Genomic DNA, 19,336 nt, shown 5'->3' with positions numbered 1-19,336 from the left:
CAGCTTAGGCTGAACTAGGAGACATGTAAAGCTCCTACTATACCACTGGTGTCATATGCACAATATCATAAGAAAACACAATACACAGAGTTACTAAAAATAAAGGTACTTTATTTTTATGACAATATGCCAAAAGTATCTCAGTGAGTATCCTCAGAAAGAAGATAAGTTATATACACAGGTTATATGTACACAAACCAAAATCAGGTAAGTAAGAGTAAGAGTAAGAAAAGTAATGCTAACAGTGTAGAATTACAATAGGTTGCAATAGGCACGCATAGGTATAGGGGCAACACAAACTATATACTCCAAAAGTGGAATGCGAACCACGAATGGACCCCAAACCTATGTGCGCTTGTAGAGAGTCGCTGGGACTGTAAGAAAACAGTCAGGGTGTCCAAGATACCCCACCCCAAGACCCTGAAAAGTAGGAGTAAAGTACACCTACTACCCCAAAAGAGCACAATAGTAGTGATAGGGGGATTCTGCAAGAACAACAAACACCAGCAGTGCACTGACAACGGATTTCCGGACCGGAGGACCTGCAAGGCAAGGGGACCAAGTCCAATAGTTGCGACAGTATCCGGGGGGACAGGAGCCCAGGAAACCCTGGATGAAGATGCAAGGAAGCTGCCTCCGGATGGAAGAAGCTTGGAGTTCTGCAAGAAAGAAGAGGACTAGGAACTTCTCCTTTGGAAGACAGATGTCCCATGTCGCGATGAAGCTTGCAGAGGTGTTCCCAGGCAGAAATACCGCAAACAAGCCTTGCTAGCTGCAAGGGTCGCGGTAGAGGTTTTTGGGTGCTGCTGAGGACCAGGAAGGACCAGGATGTTGCCTTCTGGAGGAGGAGACAGAGGGGGGCTCAGCAACTCAGAGAGCCCTCACAGAAGCAGGAAGCACCCACAGAAGTACCCCAACAGGCACTTAGAAGAAGAGTGAACCGGAGTCCATGCGAAGTTACAAAAGAGGGTCCCACGACGTCGGAGGCCAACTCAGAGGGTTGTGCACTGCAGGACAGAGTGCTGCGGACCCAGGCTAGGCTGTGCACGAAGGAAATCCTGGAAGAGTGCACAGGAGCCAGAGCAGCTGCAAATCACGCAGTACACAGCTTTGCAGTCTAGAGTGGGGAGGCAAGGACTTACCTCCACCAAACTTGGACTGAAGAGTCACTGGACTGTGGGAGTCACTTGGACAGAGTTGCTGTGTTCCAGGGACCACGCTCGTCAGGATGAGAGGGGACCCAGAGGACCGGTGATGCAGTCTTTTGGTGCCTGCGTTAGCAGGGGGAAGATTCAGTCGACCCACGGGAGATTTCTTCTGAGCTTCTGGTGCAGGGTGAAGGCAGGCTACCCCCAGAGCATGCGCCACCTGGAAACAGTTGAGAAAGCCTGCAGGATTAGGCGCTACAATGTTGCTGGTAGTTGTCTTGCTACTTTGTTTCGGTTTTGCAGGCGTCCTGGAGCAGTCAGAGGTCGATCCTTGGTAGAAGGCGAAGAGGGAGATGCAGAGGAACTCTGGTGAGCTCTTGCATTCATTATCTGAAGAATTCCCCAAAGCAGAGACCCTAAATAGCCAGAAAAGGACGTTTGGCTACCAAGGAAGGAGGATTGGCTACCAAGAAAGGTAAAAGCCTATCAGAAGGAGCCTCTGACGTCACCTGCTGGCACTGGCCACTCAGAGCAGTCCACTGTGCCCCCAACACCTCTGTTTCCAAGATGGCAGAGGTCTGGGACACACTGGAGGAGCTCTGGGCACCTCCCCTGGGAGGCATTGTAATTGTATTGTAATCGTATTTATATAGCGCTTACTACCCCTGACAAGGCGTCAAAGCGCTTTTCGGTGAGTAGCACGCTACTCTGGAACCCAACAAGAATTAGTGATGCATTAGTATCGGGAAATAATGAGTACAGTTTTAGTATTATTATGAGTTAATTTGAGCTGCAGATATGAGAGTTTGTTAGTTAGATTGACTGGACTAATGGAGGGGTGGAGGAGGAAAGAAATCCAGAAGTGTTAATTGGGAGTATATCCTTAATTTACTCAACCCAAAGGCTTGGGGTGAGGAAAGGGGAATGGAGGAGGGAAGAGTATGTGGAAGGGTTAGGGAGAGCATAATATCAGGGTGAGATAAATGCGGGAGAATTTAGTAAGGTTGTGTGGGAGGTCACGGTAGTAGAGCGAGGTTTGGTGAGTTAGATGTGGAAGCAGACGGAAGAGTTTAGGCAGAGTTATTTAGGAGATGAAATTAGTAGAAAGGATTTGGGTTGAGTCAGAGTGAGAATGGAGGATAGTTTGATAGAGAAAGGACATGATGATGGGTAGATAAGTGTGATAAGATGAGAGCAGAAATTCATAGATATCTAGTATAACAAACCACCCAGGTGTGTGTGTGTGTGTGTGTGTATATATATATATATATATATATATATATATATATATATATATATATATATATATATATATATATATATATATATACACACATACACACACACACACCCATGAATACACACACATATGCACATACAATACATAATTAGAACCATGTGTAAAATATACTTAGTCAAACAGGTTTAAAGAGTGTGTGTGTATTTTATTGTTATGACATAGTAGCAATACATATTTTCTAAAGAAACTATACATAATTAGAAATATACTGGTCAAGGGAGTGATCACTCCCTTTCCTTTGTCCAGTTTCGCGCCAGAGCAGGGCTGGGGGATCCCTGAACCGGTGTAGACTGGCTTGTGCAGAAATGGGCACCATCTGTGCCCATCAAAGCTTTTCCAGAGGCTGGGGGAGGCTACTCCTCCCCAGCCCTTCAAACCTATTTCCAATGGGAGAGGGTGTAACTCCCTCTCTCAGAGGAAATCCTTTGTTCTGCCTTCCTGGGCCAGGGCTGCCTGGACCCCAGGAGGGCAGAAACCTGTCTGAGGGGTTGGCAGCAGCAGCAGCTGCAGTGGAAACCCCGGAAAGGCAGTTTGGCAGTACCCGGGTTCTGTGCTAGAGATCCGGGGGATCATGGAATGGTCCCCCCAATACCAGAATGGTATTGGGGTGACAATTCCATGATCTGAGACATGTTACATGGCCATGTTCGGAGTTACCATTGTGACGCTAAACATAGGTACTGACCTATGTATAGTGCACGCGTGTAATGGTGTCCCCGCACTCACAAAGTCTGGGGAATTTGCCCCGAATGATGTGGGGGCACCTTGGCTAGTGCCAGGGTGCCCACTTGGCACCTAACCTTCACCAAGTGAGGGTTAGACATATAGGTGACTTATAAGTTACTTATGTGCAGTGAAAAATGGCTGTGAAATAACATGGACGTTATTTCACTCAGGCTGCAGTGGCAGTCCTGTGTAAGAATTGTCTGAGCTCCCTATGGGTGGCAAAAGAAATGCTGCAGCCCATAGGGATCTCCTAGAACCCCAATACCCTGGGTACGTAGGTACCATATACAAGGGAATTATAAGGGTGTTCCAGTATGCCAATGACAATTGGTAAAATTAGTCACTAGCCTGCAGTGACAATTTTTAAGCAAAGAGAGAGCATAAACACTGAGGTTCTGGTTAGCACAGCCTCAGTGATACAGTTAGGCACCACACAGGGAACACATATAGGCCACAAACTTACGAGCACTCGGGGGTCCTGGCTAGCAGGATCCCTGTGACACATATCAAACATACTGACAACATAGGGTTTTCACTATGAGCACTGGGCCCTGGCTAGCAGGATCCCAGTGAGACAGTAAAAACACCCTGACATATACTCACAAACAGGCCAAAAGTGGGGTTAACAAGGCTAGAAAGAGGCTACCTTCCAACACCAGCGCGGAACCCAAAGGGGCCCCTTCCAACCCTGCAGAGCCGAAAGGCACTCTGGCAGGGCCAGACTGCCCAAAGATGAAGTGCATCGCCTCATAAAATTCTTGTAACTGGGCAGTGGTGGCTCCAGCTCCTGGAAACTCGGGGAGGCGCGAAGCCGATCTAGAAACAGGCTCTGAATACAGAGGCCTGGAGCAAGGACACGTCGTCCGGCTGATGGGGTGAAGTCGAAAAACGAGTGTGCTTCTTCGACTTCTTACCTCAATGATTCGATGATTTGGAATGGGACGAGTAGGAGTAGTGATGGCTCCACTAGCGTTCCCGGGACCTTCCTCTCGACTGAGGCTGGGAGCGACGCACAGCTAGGCGCCAGGCAGCGAGCAGCGTGAGAGACCGCTTTCTCAAAGCCTTCAGGTTCATGGCCCGGCAGTCGGAGCATGACTTCAGGCCATGGTCACGCTCCAAGCACCACAAACACCAGGTGCGGATCTGTCACCGACATCAATGTGTGACAGGTCAGAGGGCTTGAAGCTGGTCTCACAAGATAACATCTTGACGCACCAGAAGTCAAAAACCGTCAACAGAAAGTCAAAAGGCCAGTCAAAAAGCAACTGTAGGGTAGTTCTTCTCCAGATCTGCGCATAGGCTGGTTCGGAAAGAAAAGAACTGACGTCAGTGCGCCAGGATGGCGCCTATATAAGACCCACAACGTCATATCTGCAATCATGATGCCAACGACGTATGCGGGAGTCGACCAACGCCACCTAACGGCACGCAAAGGTACTGCTTGAAGAAAAATCTGATATGGACTACCTCCTGGGGGAAATTCTTAGGTAAGGAATCAGCAACTAGAAGTCTTTAACAGAAAAAAAAAAAATGAAGATTAAAAAGTAGAATTGGAGAAGCCCAGCTCTGCCCAAACACTGCCAATTATTCAAATATCTACCCACAGAAATGGTTGCAATAGAATGAAACAAACTGCAACGCAGATCGAGAGGGGCAGAGCCCAGAAGTATTTTTAGACAGATCCTCCATGGGGAGTGTTCCTGGTAGTCTCTGCAGGGGTCACTCCCTCGTGGGTGGATAGGGATGTCACCCATAATAAGTTATCAATCTGCACCAATTGCATCGAAGAAGAGTCAAACTGCTCTTTGGTATATGAACTACCACCACCACCTATATTCACACAAGTCACTACACAGCTGCAACTGCAAGGGTGGCTACTCCATTCCATTTACAAAATAGAGGCGGATTTACAATCCGTAATAATGACCTCAAATACCCTCAGACACAGCTAACAAAAGTATGCCATTCAAAATGTGAACAATACAAGAGTGAAAGGTTAATGCAATGGCACTATTAGTGGTATGCAATCAAGTTCTAAGTGTAATGTTGTTGTCACCGCAAAGAAACAAAAACAACAAATCATAAGAGAAAGAGCAGCAGAAACAAATGGTGTGCCTGTAATCGAGCTGTGTGTAAACCAATTTGCTTATCCACCAAACATCAGAGGCTTACCTTCAAAGTTGTTTCTGCATTATGTGGCTCAGGGGTTAATGGCGACATGAGCTCTAAATCTAGCAGCGATTCGGTCTCCTCACTCTGCAAACACAAATTGAAAATAAGTAATCTTACTTTGTTTTAATTAAGACCCCCAGTTCAAATCAACAAGCCAAAACTACTATAATTGATATACATTTTTGAGACTTAAAAAAGTTACACCAAGTAGCTCTTTCAGCGGGTTTTATTCAGTGAATAGAGTCACCACTAAAAAAGGGAACATCCAGCTACATAAAATGTGAATATATTTCATTCACCGTTTTCCTTTGTATTAAAAACTCTCAAACGCTTTACAATCCATTGTCACACTTAATTGGCTTTATTATTGAGTATTCTTTTTGCAGCTCGCTCTACATTACACGAAGAAAGTATATGTACCATACTCTTCTTTTAATTAACCATATTCTTCAATCACGTGTTCATATAGTTGTAATAAAATGTTAATAGATAAGCGAAAGCGCAAAGGAACGCTTCAAAAATACTCGGCGGTCGCTTATGGGGCGTGCAGATATAAAAACAACCAATATATTATGATTTCTGCGACAACTTAAAACCACAAATGTTGATGAATCTGATGAATGTATTTCAATGGTTGAAAATGAACACACTGCAAGAAGATGACCGCTGTCAGCACGTGGAAACGCTGTAATAACCAGATTATAAAACAAACCCACTGAACGTCTAGAAAAGTATCACAATATTAAAGCACGGGCTAAGAATTTAAACAAAATAAGTGTTATCTATGTAGGAAACGTATAAGAAAAAAAATCAACGCTTTTGCTGCTTAAATTGTTGTTACACATGTAAAAATACAGCTTCTGATGACAGAGGAGCAGGGCCTGGAAGAGTCGTGCAACATTTTTTTTTTATTTTTTTTTTAAAGAACCAGCTTCCTAAATTGGAGAGTTTCTTGGGGGCAAAACACGTGATAATGGTTATGCTACCGACAATCTCGCTGCTTCCTTAACAATAAAAAGACTGGTTTCGTTGGATGTTTTAGGATGATGTCAAAGCAGTTCCCAAAATATGGCTTGCGTAGTATCATAGTTTGGAAATAGAGAAAGAAATAATCTGAAGGCGCGCATTAGAATATTTCCTTTTTTTCTCCTCTGGGATTATAACAGAATTGTGCTGAAATATATTACAGTACATTTGACAATTCGGTAGTTTGCCATACATGATTTGGTACAAAACAACCAGGTTAACCAACTCAAACTCTGTCACCATGGCAATAAATTGAAAATTAACTTCAGAAGCAGCAGCGCTTTGAGACCCTCACGGGTGAGTAGCCGCGCTTGACAAATACTGATTGATTGAAGTTTCTTTATATAGAACTAAATTCATGAGTGCTTAAGCAAGAAGCAGATTGCTGGGACTTGTAAATTATGATCACACGTTTTCAAAATTCACAGCAAAAAAAATGCTTGATTAACATTTTTTGGCTCTCTCCCGCCCCAATAAGCGTTGCTAGACTTTAGAGACGTCAGTAAAGCATATATCAAGTTCAATTACATAGTATCGGATGCATTTAACATTCTCAACAGAGGGCGCGGTTACGAAAATAGAAATTAATACAACATAAGTGTGAGGGAAGAGTGCAAAGTAAACTAAGAAAAAGTAAACAAGATGCAATGTAGGGTTTGGTCAAACTCCTCTCTTAAAATACCTTCTTCTCCTTCTAATCCTTCGACTGACCATTGCGCACTGCGAACCTTCAGCTATTCTCCACTAGGTAAGCAGTACGGTGTCAAGTAAAATGCGATATAGAACCAAAGGTAAATAAGTTAGTGCATGTAAAGAATTTGCAATAAAATATCAGAAGGTAAAGGACTTTAGAACTCACACCTTTTCCAATCTCTCTTGCACACCAAGTATTCAGAATGTGCTTAGCAGCTGGAAGCACCTGACCGCCCAGACTTTCCACATGGCTATCCTTTATCCATCTTAGATCTACAGGCAAAGACAGCTTTCTAGCGTTTCAGTTTATACATTACTACGTTTCAGGTCAGGAAGTCGTGGAAAGACAGGAAATGTATGAGTTCTTCAAACATAGCAGGAAATGTATGAGATCTTCAAACATAGCAGAGCCTCAATGTAATTGAGGATAATTTGAAAACAAGCTAGGGCAAAACGAAGAAGGCTGGCTTTTCGTTAGCGGAATTTGCGGGGTAATAGTTGGGTAAATGTATATATTGTCCCCAGCAGTCCCATAGAGATAATAACATAATCAAACATCGTGGGCTACAGCTATTGGGGAGCATATACTGGGGCCATTTTCCTGAACAGAACACATTATTATATTATTATTGGAAGATATAAGCTGTACCCTCATAGAAGAGTTTTATTATAAAAAGAAAACAGAAGATGACTTATGTGCCGTTAGTGGCAAACTTAAAAGGCATACACAGCAAAATATTTAATAGTAGATACTTTTGACAAAAGGTAAAGTGTTTTCAATGCATGTCTAATAAAAACGTCCGTGCACGCATGTCTCGTTGTTATGAAAGGAAGCTGTAAATCCATCATCCTATCTTGACAGTAAAAAGAAACATAATTGCTTAAGGATGATTAGTTTACAAAAGTATCCAACCTGCATGCACTTTCTAAATTAAAAAAACAAACTATAAATGGGTAAATAAAATGTGTTTGTGTCAGTCAAATCAAATCAAAACGCTTTATTCGATATGAAAATAATCAACCATGATAATAAACAATACAATACATAAAACCTGGTGACAATCCACCAGTATTTAAATACCATAAAGATCATTATAAAAAAAATATATAATTAAACAGTCAAGTTAAAAGAATTCTTAGAACTTTTTAAAAAATACTCCAACTTATTCCGCCAGGTAATAGCACCCTTCAAAAAGAACCCCAGCCCACGCCAAGCAGTCCCGCAGGATCTCTCTGTTAAAGGAGGCACATTAATTTGCCCAAATAGAGATCCATAACAAGAACGGAGCAAGTTGAATGGCATCTTCTACAAACTCGAGCTAATTCTGTGTGTGAGCAAAACCCAGAAGTATTTTGGCCAACTCCCAATAGCCTTCTACAAAAGCGATTTTCCCCAACTGCAGGGGCCCTGGTGTCCACATACGAGAGCAGCACCACATAGGAGGACTGGGAGGCATTTACGCCTATAGACTTTAAGGAGGGGCTTAATAGGTTTATTTCCCACCCTTGCAGCAAAGTCGAATGTGGCACCAACTGTAGCATTAAAAAGAACCCCTTTTCTAGAAATACAGGGTTTCCAGGTACCTCTATCGTCAAAAATAACCCACAAATAGGGGAATTCCCAGTGCTTAATTTGTGTATGTTGTTTCCAGTGCTGAGCACCGGCACTTATTTTTGAGGGCTGGGGTTTATCTTTCTGCCTCAAGCATTTGCTGCGAGCAAAAGACATATGAGAAAGACGGAGGAAGGGAAAAACTAAAAAGCGCCACAAAGGGAGAAAGTAGAAAGCTGCTAGAGTGAGCTGAAGGGGCAAGGAGTGGCTTTAAATGGATTGAAGAGGCCCGAGATGGCTTCAGGATTATGCCGCCTCAGTATTCCGTGTTCACACATTTAATTGCAGCAGCTGCGTGTTTAAGAGGAGGGCTTTGGGCACCAGCATCTTTTTATTTACAAATTAAGCACTGGCAACTTCTGAACCTTGCTGATTACTTGTCCATTTACCTTCAGCTCCCCCACCCTACTAAAAGGCTTCCCAAGAACCATAAAGTGTGATTTTTTTTACAATTAATCTCTAGATCAATTGCTGACATGAAGGAAACATAGGCTCTTACTGCATCACATAGACCATTCATAGTGCGGGCCATAAGCACCGCATCATCTGCATAGATCAATGCAGGGACACTCTTGCCATTAATTTTGGCAGCATCCCTACAACTTTCTGCTAGAAAGTCAAACAATCCATTGGTATACAAAAAAAAAAAAAAAAAGAGTAGGAGCAAGGATACATTTCTGGCGCACCCCTCTATTAAACTTAAAAGTATCCAAACATTCCCCATTAATCCCCACCCTTACATTAGCATTAGTTCCTAAGTGGAGGTATCGAAGCAGCTCCACAATGTGGGGATCTATGTCTAGTTGATTTAACCTCTCCCAAAGCTTGGCCCGATTTACCTTATCAAAGGCACAACTAAGGTCCATAAAGGCAAGATATAGAATCCCTTTCCTGTCTAATGTATATTTTCCGATCACCATCAACAGGTTTAGGCACTGTTCCAGAGAGCCAAACCTTTCCCTGAAACAGTACTGTGCCCGGCATAAAATTTCATTATCAGCCATCCAAGCCTCGATGCGCCTGAGGATAATCAGCCCATAATTTTAGCAGAGGAATCAAGAAGGGAAATGGGACGATAGGATTTAGGGTCATTTCAGTCCCCCTTTTTTAAAGACAGGAATAATACACGCCGATCTCCAAGTGGCAGGGATACCCATAGTAACTGTTGCATTAAGAACATTTAGCAGTATGGGCACCCATAACTTGGGGCAAGATTTATAAAGATCCATGGGAATTAAGTCCGGGCCTGAAGCGCTATTGCTAGCAGAACCACAGAGTGTCTCCCTAACCTTAGGGAGTGTGAAAATTTTACAAAAATGATTCACCCAAACATCAGAAGCGATGTTACAGCCCAGACCCTCAGAAGTTTCAGTTTTAAGGGGACCCCTGTTTATGACCTTCCAAAACAGGCCAGGATTCTTAAGCTCTACTGCACGTTCCAATTTCCCCCAAGCAATTTCCTTAAGATTGAGCTTTCTTGCCCTCAGAAGGCTTTTGTACTTAACCCTCGCATCTCTAATATGGTCCATAGCCCTGGGGCGGGCTTTAAGAGCCCTCCTCAGGGTTTTTGTGTCAGTCAAGTAAATACTGAAAAGGACGCACACTGTTTCTCAATCACAAGCTGAGAGTTATATCTGCAAAAGACTACTCAATGCCTATCAGCAAAAGCTATGGAAACATAACTCTGAGAACCAGATGTTTTTCTTTGTGCTGGGACCAAAGTCTCCAAGAAGAAGCATGAGTTGCTTTGCTCCTCTTGCAGCTGTACTCCTTATGTGTCAAACGCCCTCTTGATCAGTTCTTGGTTTGGTACTTTCTCAGCATTTACTCTGGATCACTGTGCCCTGCTTCTCAATCCAAGGGCAGAAAAAAAGAATCAGAAGATGGTGATAACAGATGCGGACTTCAAGGGGGGGGGTCGGTCGTTATGGGGTAAGTGAGACAATCAACAAATGGTCAAGGACACCCAAATGGGGGAAGAAGAAAAAAAAAAAAAAAAAAAAAAAAAAAAAAACTTCCGGACCCAATCACTAGATGGAGGAATAATGCACAATATATGGATCCAATAAAGATTCATGGTACAAATGCACTCTAAAACTCAGTGGTCCTAGTACTTGAGCTAACAGCCACTACAAAACAAGCATTTGCAATTGAATTGGTCTCTCGTTTGCTCAAGTTAGAGCTATTAGCGTTGTAAGTTTCTAAGTGGCACTTTCTTGCCACACAAACTAAAAATAAAAAGTAAAGTAGTTGGCATAAGCGAGCCAATTTAAAGTGCTACCATGAGCGTGAAGAGAGAGACAAAAGGAAAAAGAAGTTAGCTCACAGTCAAAGTTATCGGCAATAGTGCAATTATCCATGTAACAGGGTCAATGGCCAAGGCGGTATCAAAACCGCCCTAAGGAGGGACAAACGTAAAGCAGTTACCAAAGAAAACAAAGGATTTTTGAACGGCAAGCCTATGAACGAGTGATTGCGATGGGCGTGGTTAAAAGCCCAGATACACACCAACACCTTGGAAAAGAAGCGCTTGCGCGCTGCTATGGTCAACCTAAACAGCATTTTGAGTCACCAGTTTAAGGTCAAATGCCCAATGATTTAGAAGGCTTACCAGACAAAATATAGAAAAAGATTACATAGGACAAGGGATATGAACGAGAGGAAAAATTGAGGAAGCCCCTTAAAATCATACAGAACAAAAGTGTTTTGTAAGGAATTCTTTAGGCCATTTTCACAGCCCTATAAATGTCTGCAGAGCTCAATATTACTCACCGAGTTAGGTTGGAAACAAAAGCTAAAAAGTATCTAATAACAGGAAAAAGATTTGCTTTTTCCGTGGTTGCAATGACCGAATCTCTTTCACTTACTGTCAGGAAATGCCTCCTTGGCATGGTTACCCCCTGACATTTTGCCTTTGCTGATGCTAAGTTTTGATTTGAAAGTGTGCTGAGGCCTGCTAACCAGGCCCCAGCACCAGTGTTCTTTCCCTAACCTGTACCTTTGTTTCCACAATTGGCACACCCTGGCATCCAGGTAAGTCCCTTGTAACTGGTACCCCTGGTACCAAGGGCCCTGATGCCAGGGAAGGTCTCTAAGGGCTGCAGCATGTCTTATGCCACCCTGGGGACTCCTCACTCAGCACAGACACTGCTTGCCAGCTTGTGTGTGCTAGTGGGGATAAAACAACTAAGTCGACATGGCACTCCCCTCAGGGTGCAATGCCAACCTCACACTGCCTATGAAGTATAGATAAGTCACCCCTCTAGCAGGCCTTACAGCCCTAAGGCAGGGTGCACTATACCATAGGTGAGGGCATAAGTACATGAGCACTATGCCCCTACAGTGTCTAAGCAAAACCTTAGACATTGTAAGTGCAGGGTAGCCATAAGAGTATATGGTCTGGGAGTCTGTCATGCACGAACTCCACAGCACCATAATGGCTACACTGAAAACTGTGAAGTTTGGTATCAAACTTCTCAGCACAATAAATGCACACAGATGCCAGTGTACATTTTATTGTAACATACACCCCAGAGGGCACCTTAGAGGTGCCCCCTGAAACCTTAACCGACTACCCGTGTAGGCTGACTGGTTTTAGCATCCTGCCACACACCAGACATGTTGCTGGCCACAGGGGGAGAGTGCCTTTGTCACTCTGTGGCTAGTGACAAAGCCTGTACTGGGTGGAGATGCTTATCACCTCCCCCTGCAGGAACTGTAACACCTGGCGGTGAGCCTCAAAGGCTCACCCCCTTTGTTACAGCACCCCAGGGCACTCCAGCTAGTGGAGTTGTCCGCCCCCTCCGGCCACGGCCCCACTTTTGGTGGCAAGGCCGGAGAAGATAATGAGAAAAACAAGGAGGAGTCACTGGCCAGTCAGGATAGCCCCTAAGGTGTCCTGAGCTGAGGTGACTAACTTTTAGAAATCCTCCATCTTGCAGATGGAGGATTCCCCCAATAGGATTAGGGATGTGCCCCCCTCCCTTCAGGGAGGAGGCACAAAGAGGGTGTAGCCACCCTCAGGGCTAGTAGCCATTAGCTACTAACCCCCCAGACCTAAACACACCCCTAAATTCAGTATTTAGGGGCTCCCCAGAACCTAGGAACTCAGATTCCTGCAACCTAAGAAGAAGAGGACTGCTGAGCTGAAAAACCCTGCAGAGAAGACGGAGACACCAACTGCTTTGACCCCAGCTCTACCGGCCTGTCTCCCCACTTCTAAAGACACTGCACCAGCGACGCATTCCACAGGGACCAGCGACCTCTGAAGCCTCAGAGGACTGCCCTGCATCTAGAAGGACCAAGAACTCCCGAGGACAGCGGCTCTGTTCACCAAAGACTGCAACTTTGCAACAAAGAGGCAACTTTGAAACAACACGCGTTTCCCACCGGAAGCGTGAGACTTGGCACTCTGCACCCGACGCCCCCGGCTCGACTTGTGGAGAACAATCACTTCAGGGAGGACTCCCTGGCGACTGCGAGACCGTGAGTAGCCAGAGTTGACCCCCCTGAGCCTCCACAGCGACGCCTGCAGAGGGAATCCAGAGGCTCCCCCTGACCGCGACTGCCTGCTTCAAAGACCCGACACCTGGTAGAGGCACTGCATCCGCAGCCCCCAGGCCCTGAAGGATCCGACCTCCAGTGCAGGAGCGACCCCCAGGTGGCCCTCTCCCTTGCCCAGGTGGTGGCTAACCCGAGGATTCCCCCCCCCCTTTGCCTGCCTGCATCGCTGAAGAGACCCCTTGGTCTCCCATTGATTTCTATTGAGAACCCGACGCTTGTTTGCACACTGCACCCGGCCGCCCCGTGCCGCTGAGGGTGTACTTTCTGTGTGGACTTGTGTCCCCCCCCCGGTGCCCTACAAAACCCCCCTGGTCTGTCATCCGAAGACGCGGGTACTTACCTGCTGGCAGACTGGAACCGGGGCACCCCCTTCTCCATTGAAGCCTATGCGTTTTGGGCACCACTTTGACCTCTGCACCTGACCGGCCCTGAGCTGCTGGTGTGGTAACTTTGGGGTTGCTCTGAACCCCCAACGGTGGGCTACCTTGGACCCAAACTTGAACCCCGTAGGTGGTTTACTTACCTGCAAAAACTAACAAACACTTACCTCCCCCCAGGAACTGTTGAAAATTGCACTGTCTAGTTTTAAAATAGCTATATGTCATTTATGTGAAAACTGTATATGCTATTTTGCTAATTCAAAGTTCCTAAAGTACCTACCTGAAATACCTTTCATTTGAAGTATTACTTGTAAATCTTGAACCTGTGGTTCTTAAAATAAACTAAGAAAATATATTTTTCTATACAAAAACCTATTGCCCTGGAATTGTCTCTGAGTGTGTGTTCCTCATTTATTGCCTGTGTGTGTACAACAAATGCTTAACACTACCCTCTGATAAGCCTACTGCTCGACCACACTACCACAAAATAGAGCATTAGAATTATCTCTTTTTGCCACTATCTTACCTCTAAGGGGAACCCTTGGACTCTGTGCATACTATTCCTTACTTTGAAATAGCGCATACAGAGCCAACTTCCTACATTGGTGGATCAGCGGTGGGGTACAAGACTTTGCATTTGCTGGACTACTCAGCCAATACCTGATCACACGACTAAATTCCAAAAATTGTCATTAGAAACTGATTTTTTTAAATTTGAGCTATTTGTCTAAATTTTTAAAAGTCCTGCTAGGGCCTTGTGTTTGTCCCTGTTAGCATTTCTTTTAGAGTTTAAAAGTTTTGTGAAAGTTTGAATTAAGTTCTAGAGATAGTTTTAGATTCTTAAAAAGTATTCCAACTTTTAGAAACAATGTCTAATGCAGAAGAGAATGTGATGGAACTCGACATCACCCCTTACCTCCATCTTAGGATGAGAGAGTTAAGGTCTCTCTCCAAATTAAAAAATATTAAAGCTGGTTTAAACCCTACCAAATTAAAGCTCCAGGAGCTGTTGGCAGAGTTTGCCAAAGACAACCCCTCTGAGGATGACCTCCCAGAGGGGGAAGCTAGTGATGTGGAGGAGAATTCCCCCCCTCCAGTCCTAGTTAGGGAGCTCCTCAAACCCTGACTCCAACTGTGATAGTCAGAGATGCTGTTTCTCTCAAAGGAGGGTCCAGCACCTCTGGAATCACTGAGGATAGCCTCAGTGAAGATGACCTACTGTTAGCCAGGATGGTCAAAAGATTGGCTTTAGAGAGATAGCTCCTAGCCATAGAAAGGGAAAGACAAGAGATGGGTTTTGGTCCCATCCATGGTGGCAGCGACATAAATAGGGTCAGAGATTCTCCCAAAAGGGATTGTAACTAAATATGAAGATGGTGATGACATCACCAAATGGTTCACAGCTTTTGAGAGGGCTTGTGCAACCAGAAAAGTAAACAGATCTCACTGGGGTGCTCTCCTTTGGGAAATATTCACTGGAAAGTGTAGGGATAGACTCCTCACACTCTCTGGAAAAGATGCAGAATCCTATGACCTCATGAAGGCTACCCTGATTGAGGGTTTTGGATTCTCCACTGAGGAGTATAGAATTAGGTTCAGGGGGGCTCAAAAAAACCTCGAGCCAGACCTGGGTTGATTTTGTTGACTACTCAGTGAAAACACTGGATGGTTGGATTCAAGGCAGTGGTGTAAATGATTATGATGGGCTGTACAATTTATTTGTGAAAGAACACCTGTTAAGTAATTGTTCAAATGATAAACTGCATCAGCATCTGGTAGACCTAGGACCAATTTCTCCCCAAGAATTGGGAAAGAAGGCAGACCATTGGGTCAAAACTAGGGTGACCAAGACTTCCACAGGGGGTGACCAAAAGAAAGGGGTCACAAAGCCTCCCCAGGAGAAGAGTGTTGAGACATCCAAAGGGAAAAATAGTAAAGAGTCTTCTACAGGGCCCCAAAAACCTGCACAGGAGGGTGGGCCCAGAGCCTCTTCACAATCCAATTTTGGGTACAAGGGTAAAAACTTTGACCCCAAAAAGGCCTGGTGTCGTAGCTGTAATCAGCCTGGACACCAAACTGGAGACAAGGCCTGTCCCAAGAAAGGTTCCACTTCTAACTCTACTCCAGCTAACACTGGAATAGCCAGTCTCCAAGTGGGATCAACAGTGTGCCCAGAGCAAATAAGGTGTCACACTGAAGCTACATTAGTCTCTGAGGGTGGGGTGGATTTAGCCACACTGGCTGCCTGGCCCCCTAACATGCAAAAATACAGGCAGCAGCTCTTAATTAATGGGACAAGTGTAGAAGGCCTGAGGGATACAGGTGCCAGTGTCCCATGGTGACAGAAACTGGTTTCCCCTGGTCAATACCTGGCTGGACAAATTTATCCAGTCACCAACGCGGACAATCAGACTAAAGTACATCCCATGGCTATGGTAACTTTAGAGTGGGGAGGGGTCAATGGCCTGAAACAGGTGGTGGTCTCCTCAAATATCCCTGTAGACTGTTTGCTTGGAAATGACCTGGAGTCCTCAGCATGGGCTGAGGTAGAACTGAAAACCCATGCAGCCATGCTGGGTATCCCTGAACTGGTGTGTGTCAAGACAAGGGCACAGTGCAAGGCTCAGGGTGAAAAAGTGGTGTTGGAGCCTGGAAAAAGGGCCCAAGCCACCAAGAGAAAAGGAAAGAAGACTGAGGAACCAGCTTCCACACAACAAGAAAAAGAGAACCTCTCTTCCCAGGAAGAAGTTCTGCCCTCTGAGGGAACTGGGCCTCTGGAGTTAGAACCTTATCAGGTTGAGCTCCTAGGCCCAAGGGGACCCTCAAGGGAGCAGTTGTGTAAGGGGCAAGAAACCTGTCCCTCTCTTGAAGGCCTTAGGCAGCAAGCTGCTGAAGAGTCCAATTGAAAGATAACAGGAACACATAGGGTCTATTGGGAAGATGGACTCCTTTACACTGAGGCAAGAGATCCCAAACCTGGTGCCACTAGGAGAGTGGTAGTGCCTCAGGAGTTTAGGGAGTTCATTCTGACCTTAGCCCATGATATTCCTCTTGCTGGGCATTTGGGACAGACCAAGACTTGGGAGAGACTAGTCAACCACTTCTATTGGCCCAACATGTCCCAGAAAGTCAAGGAGTTTTGTGTCTCCTGTGCCACCTGTCAAGCCAGTGGTAAGACAGATGGACACCCAAAGGCCCCCATCATTCCACTTCCAGTGGTGGGGGTCCCCTTTGAAAGAGTGGGTGTGGACATAGTGGGTCCACTTGAACCTCCCACAGCCTCAGGGAACCAATATATACTAGTAGTAGTGGATCATGCTACTAGATACCCTAAAGCAATTCCCCTTAGGCCGACTATTGCCCCTGCAGTAGCCAAGGCACTCATTGGTATTTTTACCAGAGTGGGTTTTCCTAAGGAGGTGGTGTCTGACAGAGGTACCAACTTTATGTCAGCATACCTGAAGCACATGTGGAATGAGTGTGGGGTGACTTACAAATTCACCACACCATACCATCCACAAACCAATGGTCTTGTTGAAAGATTTAACAAGACATTAAAATGCATGATCATGGGGCTCCCTGAAAAACTCAAAAGGAGATGGGATGTCCTCTTGCCATGTCTGCTTTTCACCTACAGAGAGGTGCCTCAGAAGGGAGTAGGGTTTTCCCCCTTTGAACTTCTGTTTGGCCATCCTGTAAGGGGACCACTAGCTCTTGTGAAAGAAGGCTGGGAGAGACCTCTTCTGCCTAATCAAGATATAGTGGACTATGTACTAGGCTTACGTTCAAGGATGGCAGAGTATATGGAAAAGGCAAGTAAAAACCTTGAGGCCAGCCAACAGCTCCAGAAGTTTTGGTATGACCAAAAGGCTGCAATGGTTGAATTTCAGCCAGGGCAGAAAGTCTGGGTTTTGGAGCCTGTGGCTCCCAGGGCACTTCAGGACAGATGGAGTGGCCCTTACCCAGTGCTAGAAAAGAAGAGTCAGGTCACCTACCTGGTAGACCTAGGCACTAGCAGGACCCCCAAAAGGGTGATCCATGTGAACCTGGACCAGGAAGCGGAGAGTGAACCTCCCCCTGATCTCCTCTCCACAGACCCTAAAGATGGTTCAGTTGATGGAGTGATCTACTCCGACACCCTCTCTGGCCAACAGCAATCTGACTGTAGGAAAGTCCTGCAACAGTTTGCTGAGCTCTTTTCCCTAACCCCTGGTCAGACACACCTGTGTACCCATGATGTGGACACAGGAGACAGCATGCCTGTCAAAAACAAAATATTCAGACAGTCTGACCAAGTTAAGGAAAGCATCAAAGTGGAAGTCCACAAGATGCTGGAAGCCCCTGGGCTAGCCCAGTGGTCTTAGTTCCCAAACCTCCACCAAAGATGGAAAGAGAGCGATGAGGTTTTGTGTGGACTACAGAGGACTTAATTCTGTCACCAAGACAGATGCCCATCCCATTCCAAGAGCAGGTGAATTGATTGCTAAATTAGGTGCTGCCAAATACTTAAGTACCTTTGACTTGACAGCAGGGTACTGGCAAATTAAAATGGCACCAGGAGCAAAAGAAAAGACAGCATTCTCCACACCTGATGGGCATTATCAGTTTACTGTTATGCCCTTTGGTTTAAAGAATGCCCCTGCCACCTTCCAAAGGTTGGTGAATCAAGTCCTTGCTGACTTGGAGTCCTTTAGTGCAGCTTACCTTGATGATATTGCTTTCTTTAGCTCCAGCTGGCAGGATCACCTGGTCCACCTGAAGAAGGTTTTGAAGGCCTGCAATCAGCAGGCCTCTCTATCAAGGCATCCAAATGCCAGATAGGGCAGGGAACTGTGGATTACTTGGGTCACCTTGTAGGTGGAGGCCATGTTCAGCCACTCCAGCCTAAGATCCAGACTATTCTGAACTGGGCAGCTCCAAAACCCAAGACTCAAGTCAGGGCATTCCTTGGCTTGACTGGGTACTACAGAAGGTTTGTGAAGGGATATGGATCCATAGTGACAGCCCTCACAGAACTTACCTCCAAGAAAATGCCCAAGAAGGTAAACTGGACTGTAGAATGCCAACAGGCCTTTGACACCCTGAAACAAGCAATGTGCACAGCACCAGTTCTTAAAGCTCCAGATTACTCCAAGCAGTTCATTGTGCAGACTGATGCCTCTGAACATGGGATAGGGGCAGTTATGTCCCAAACAAATGATGATGGCCTTGACCAGCCTGTTCCTTTCATTAGCAGGAGGTTACTCCCCAGGGAGCAGCGTTGGAGTGCCATTGAGAGGGAGGCCTTTGCTGTGGTTTGGTCCCTGAAGAAGCTGAGACCATACCTCTTTGGTACTCACTTTGTAGTTCAAACTGACCAAAGACCTCTCAGATGGCTGATGCAAATGAAAGGTGAAAATCCAAAACTGTTGAGGTGGTCCATCTCCCTACAGGGAATGGACTTTATAGTGGAACACAGACCTGGGACTGCCCATGCCATTGCAGATGGCCTTTCCAGGTTCTTCCACTTAGAAAATGAAGACTCTCTTGGGGAAAGGTTAGTCTCATCCTCTTTCGTTTGGGGGGGGGGGGGGGGGGGTTGTGTAAGGAAATGCCTCCTTGGCATGGTTACCCCCTGACTTTTTGCCTTTGCTGATGCTAAGTTTTGATTTGAAAGTGTGCTGAGGCCTGCTAACCAGGCCCCAGCACCAGTGTTCTTTCCCTAACCTGTACCTTT

At 45.5% G+C, this 19,336-nt stretch overlaps 1 protein-coding gene across 9 annotated transcripts in view; it reads right to left on the bottom strand.

The window, feature by feature from the left end:
* CCSER2 (coiled-coil serine rich protein 2) overlaps positions 1-19,336 on the bottom strand; it is a 492,874-nt gene that overhangs the window by 210,268 nt on the left and 263,270 nt on the right. For all 9 annotated transcript variants that reach the window (XM_069240582.1, XM_069240583.1, XM_069240584.1 and 6 more), the window contains one exon: positions 5,347-5,430. In XM_069240582.1, coding sequence (XP_069096683.1) covers positions 5,347-5,430 — 84 coding nt within the window. The remainder of the gene's footprint in view (positions 1-5,346; positions 5,431-19,336) is intronic.

This window comes from Pleurodeles waltl, chromosome 6, assembly GCF_031143425.1.
Source record: "Pleurodeles waltl isolate 20211129_DDA chromosome 6, aPleWal1.hap1.20221129, whole genome shotgun sequence".
NCBI classification, from domain to species: Eukaryota; Metazoa; Chordata; class Amphibia; order Caudata; family Salamandridae; genus Pleurodeles; species Pleurodeles waltl.
The sequence above is the reverse complement of the archived record's forward strand: the minus strand, read 5'-3'. Positions and strand labels throughout refer to the sequence as shown.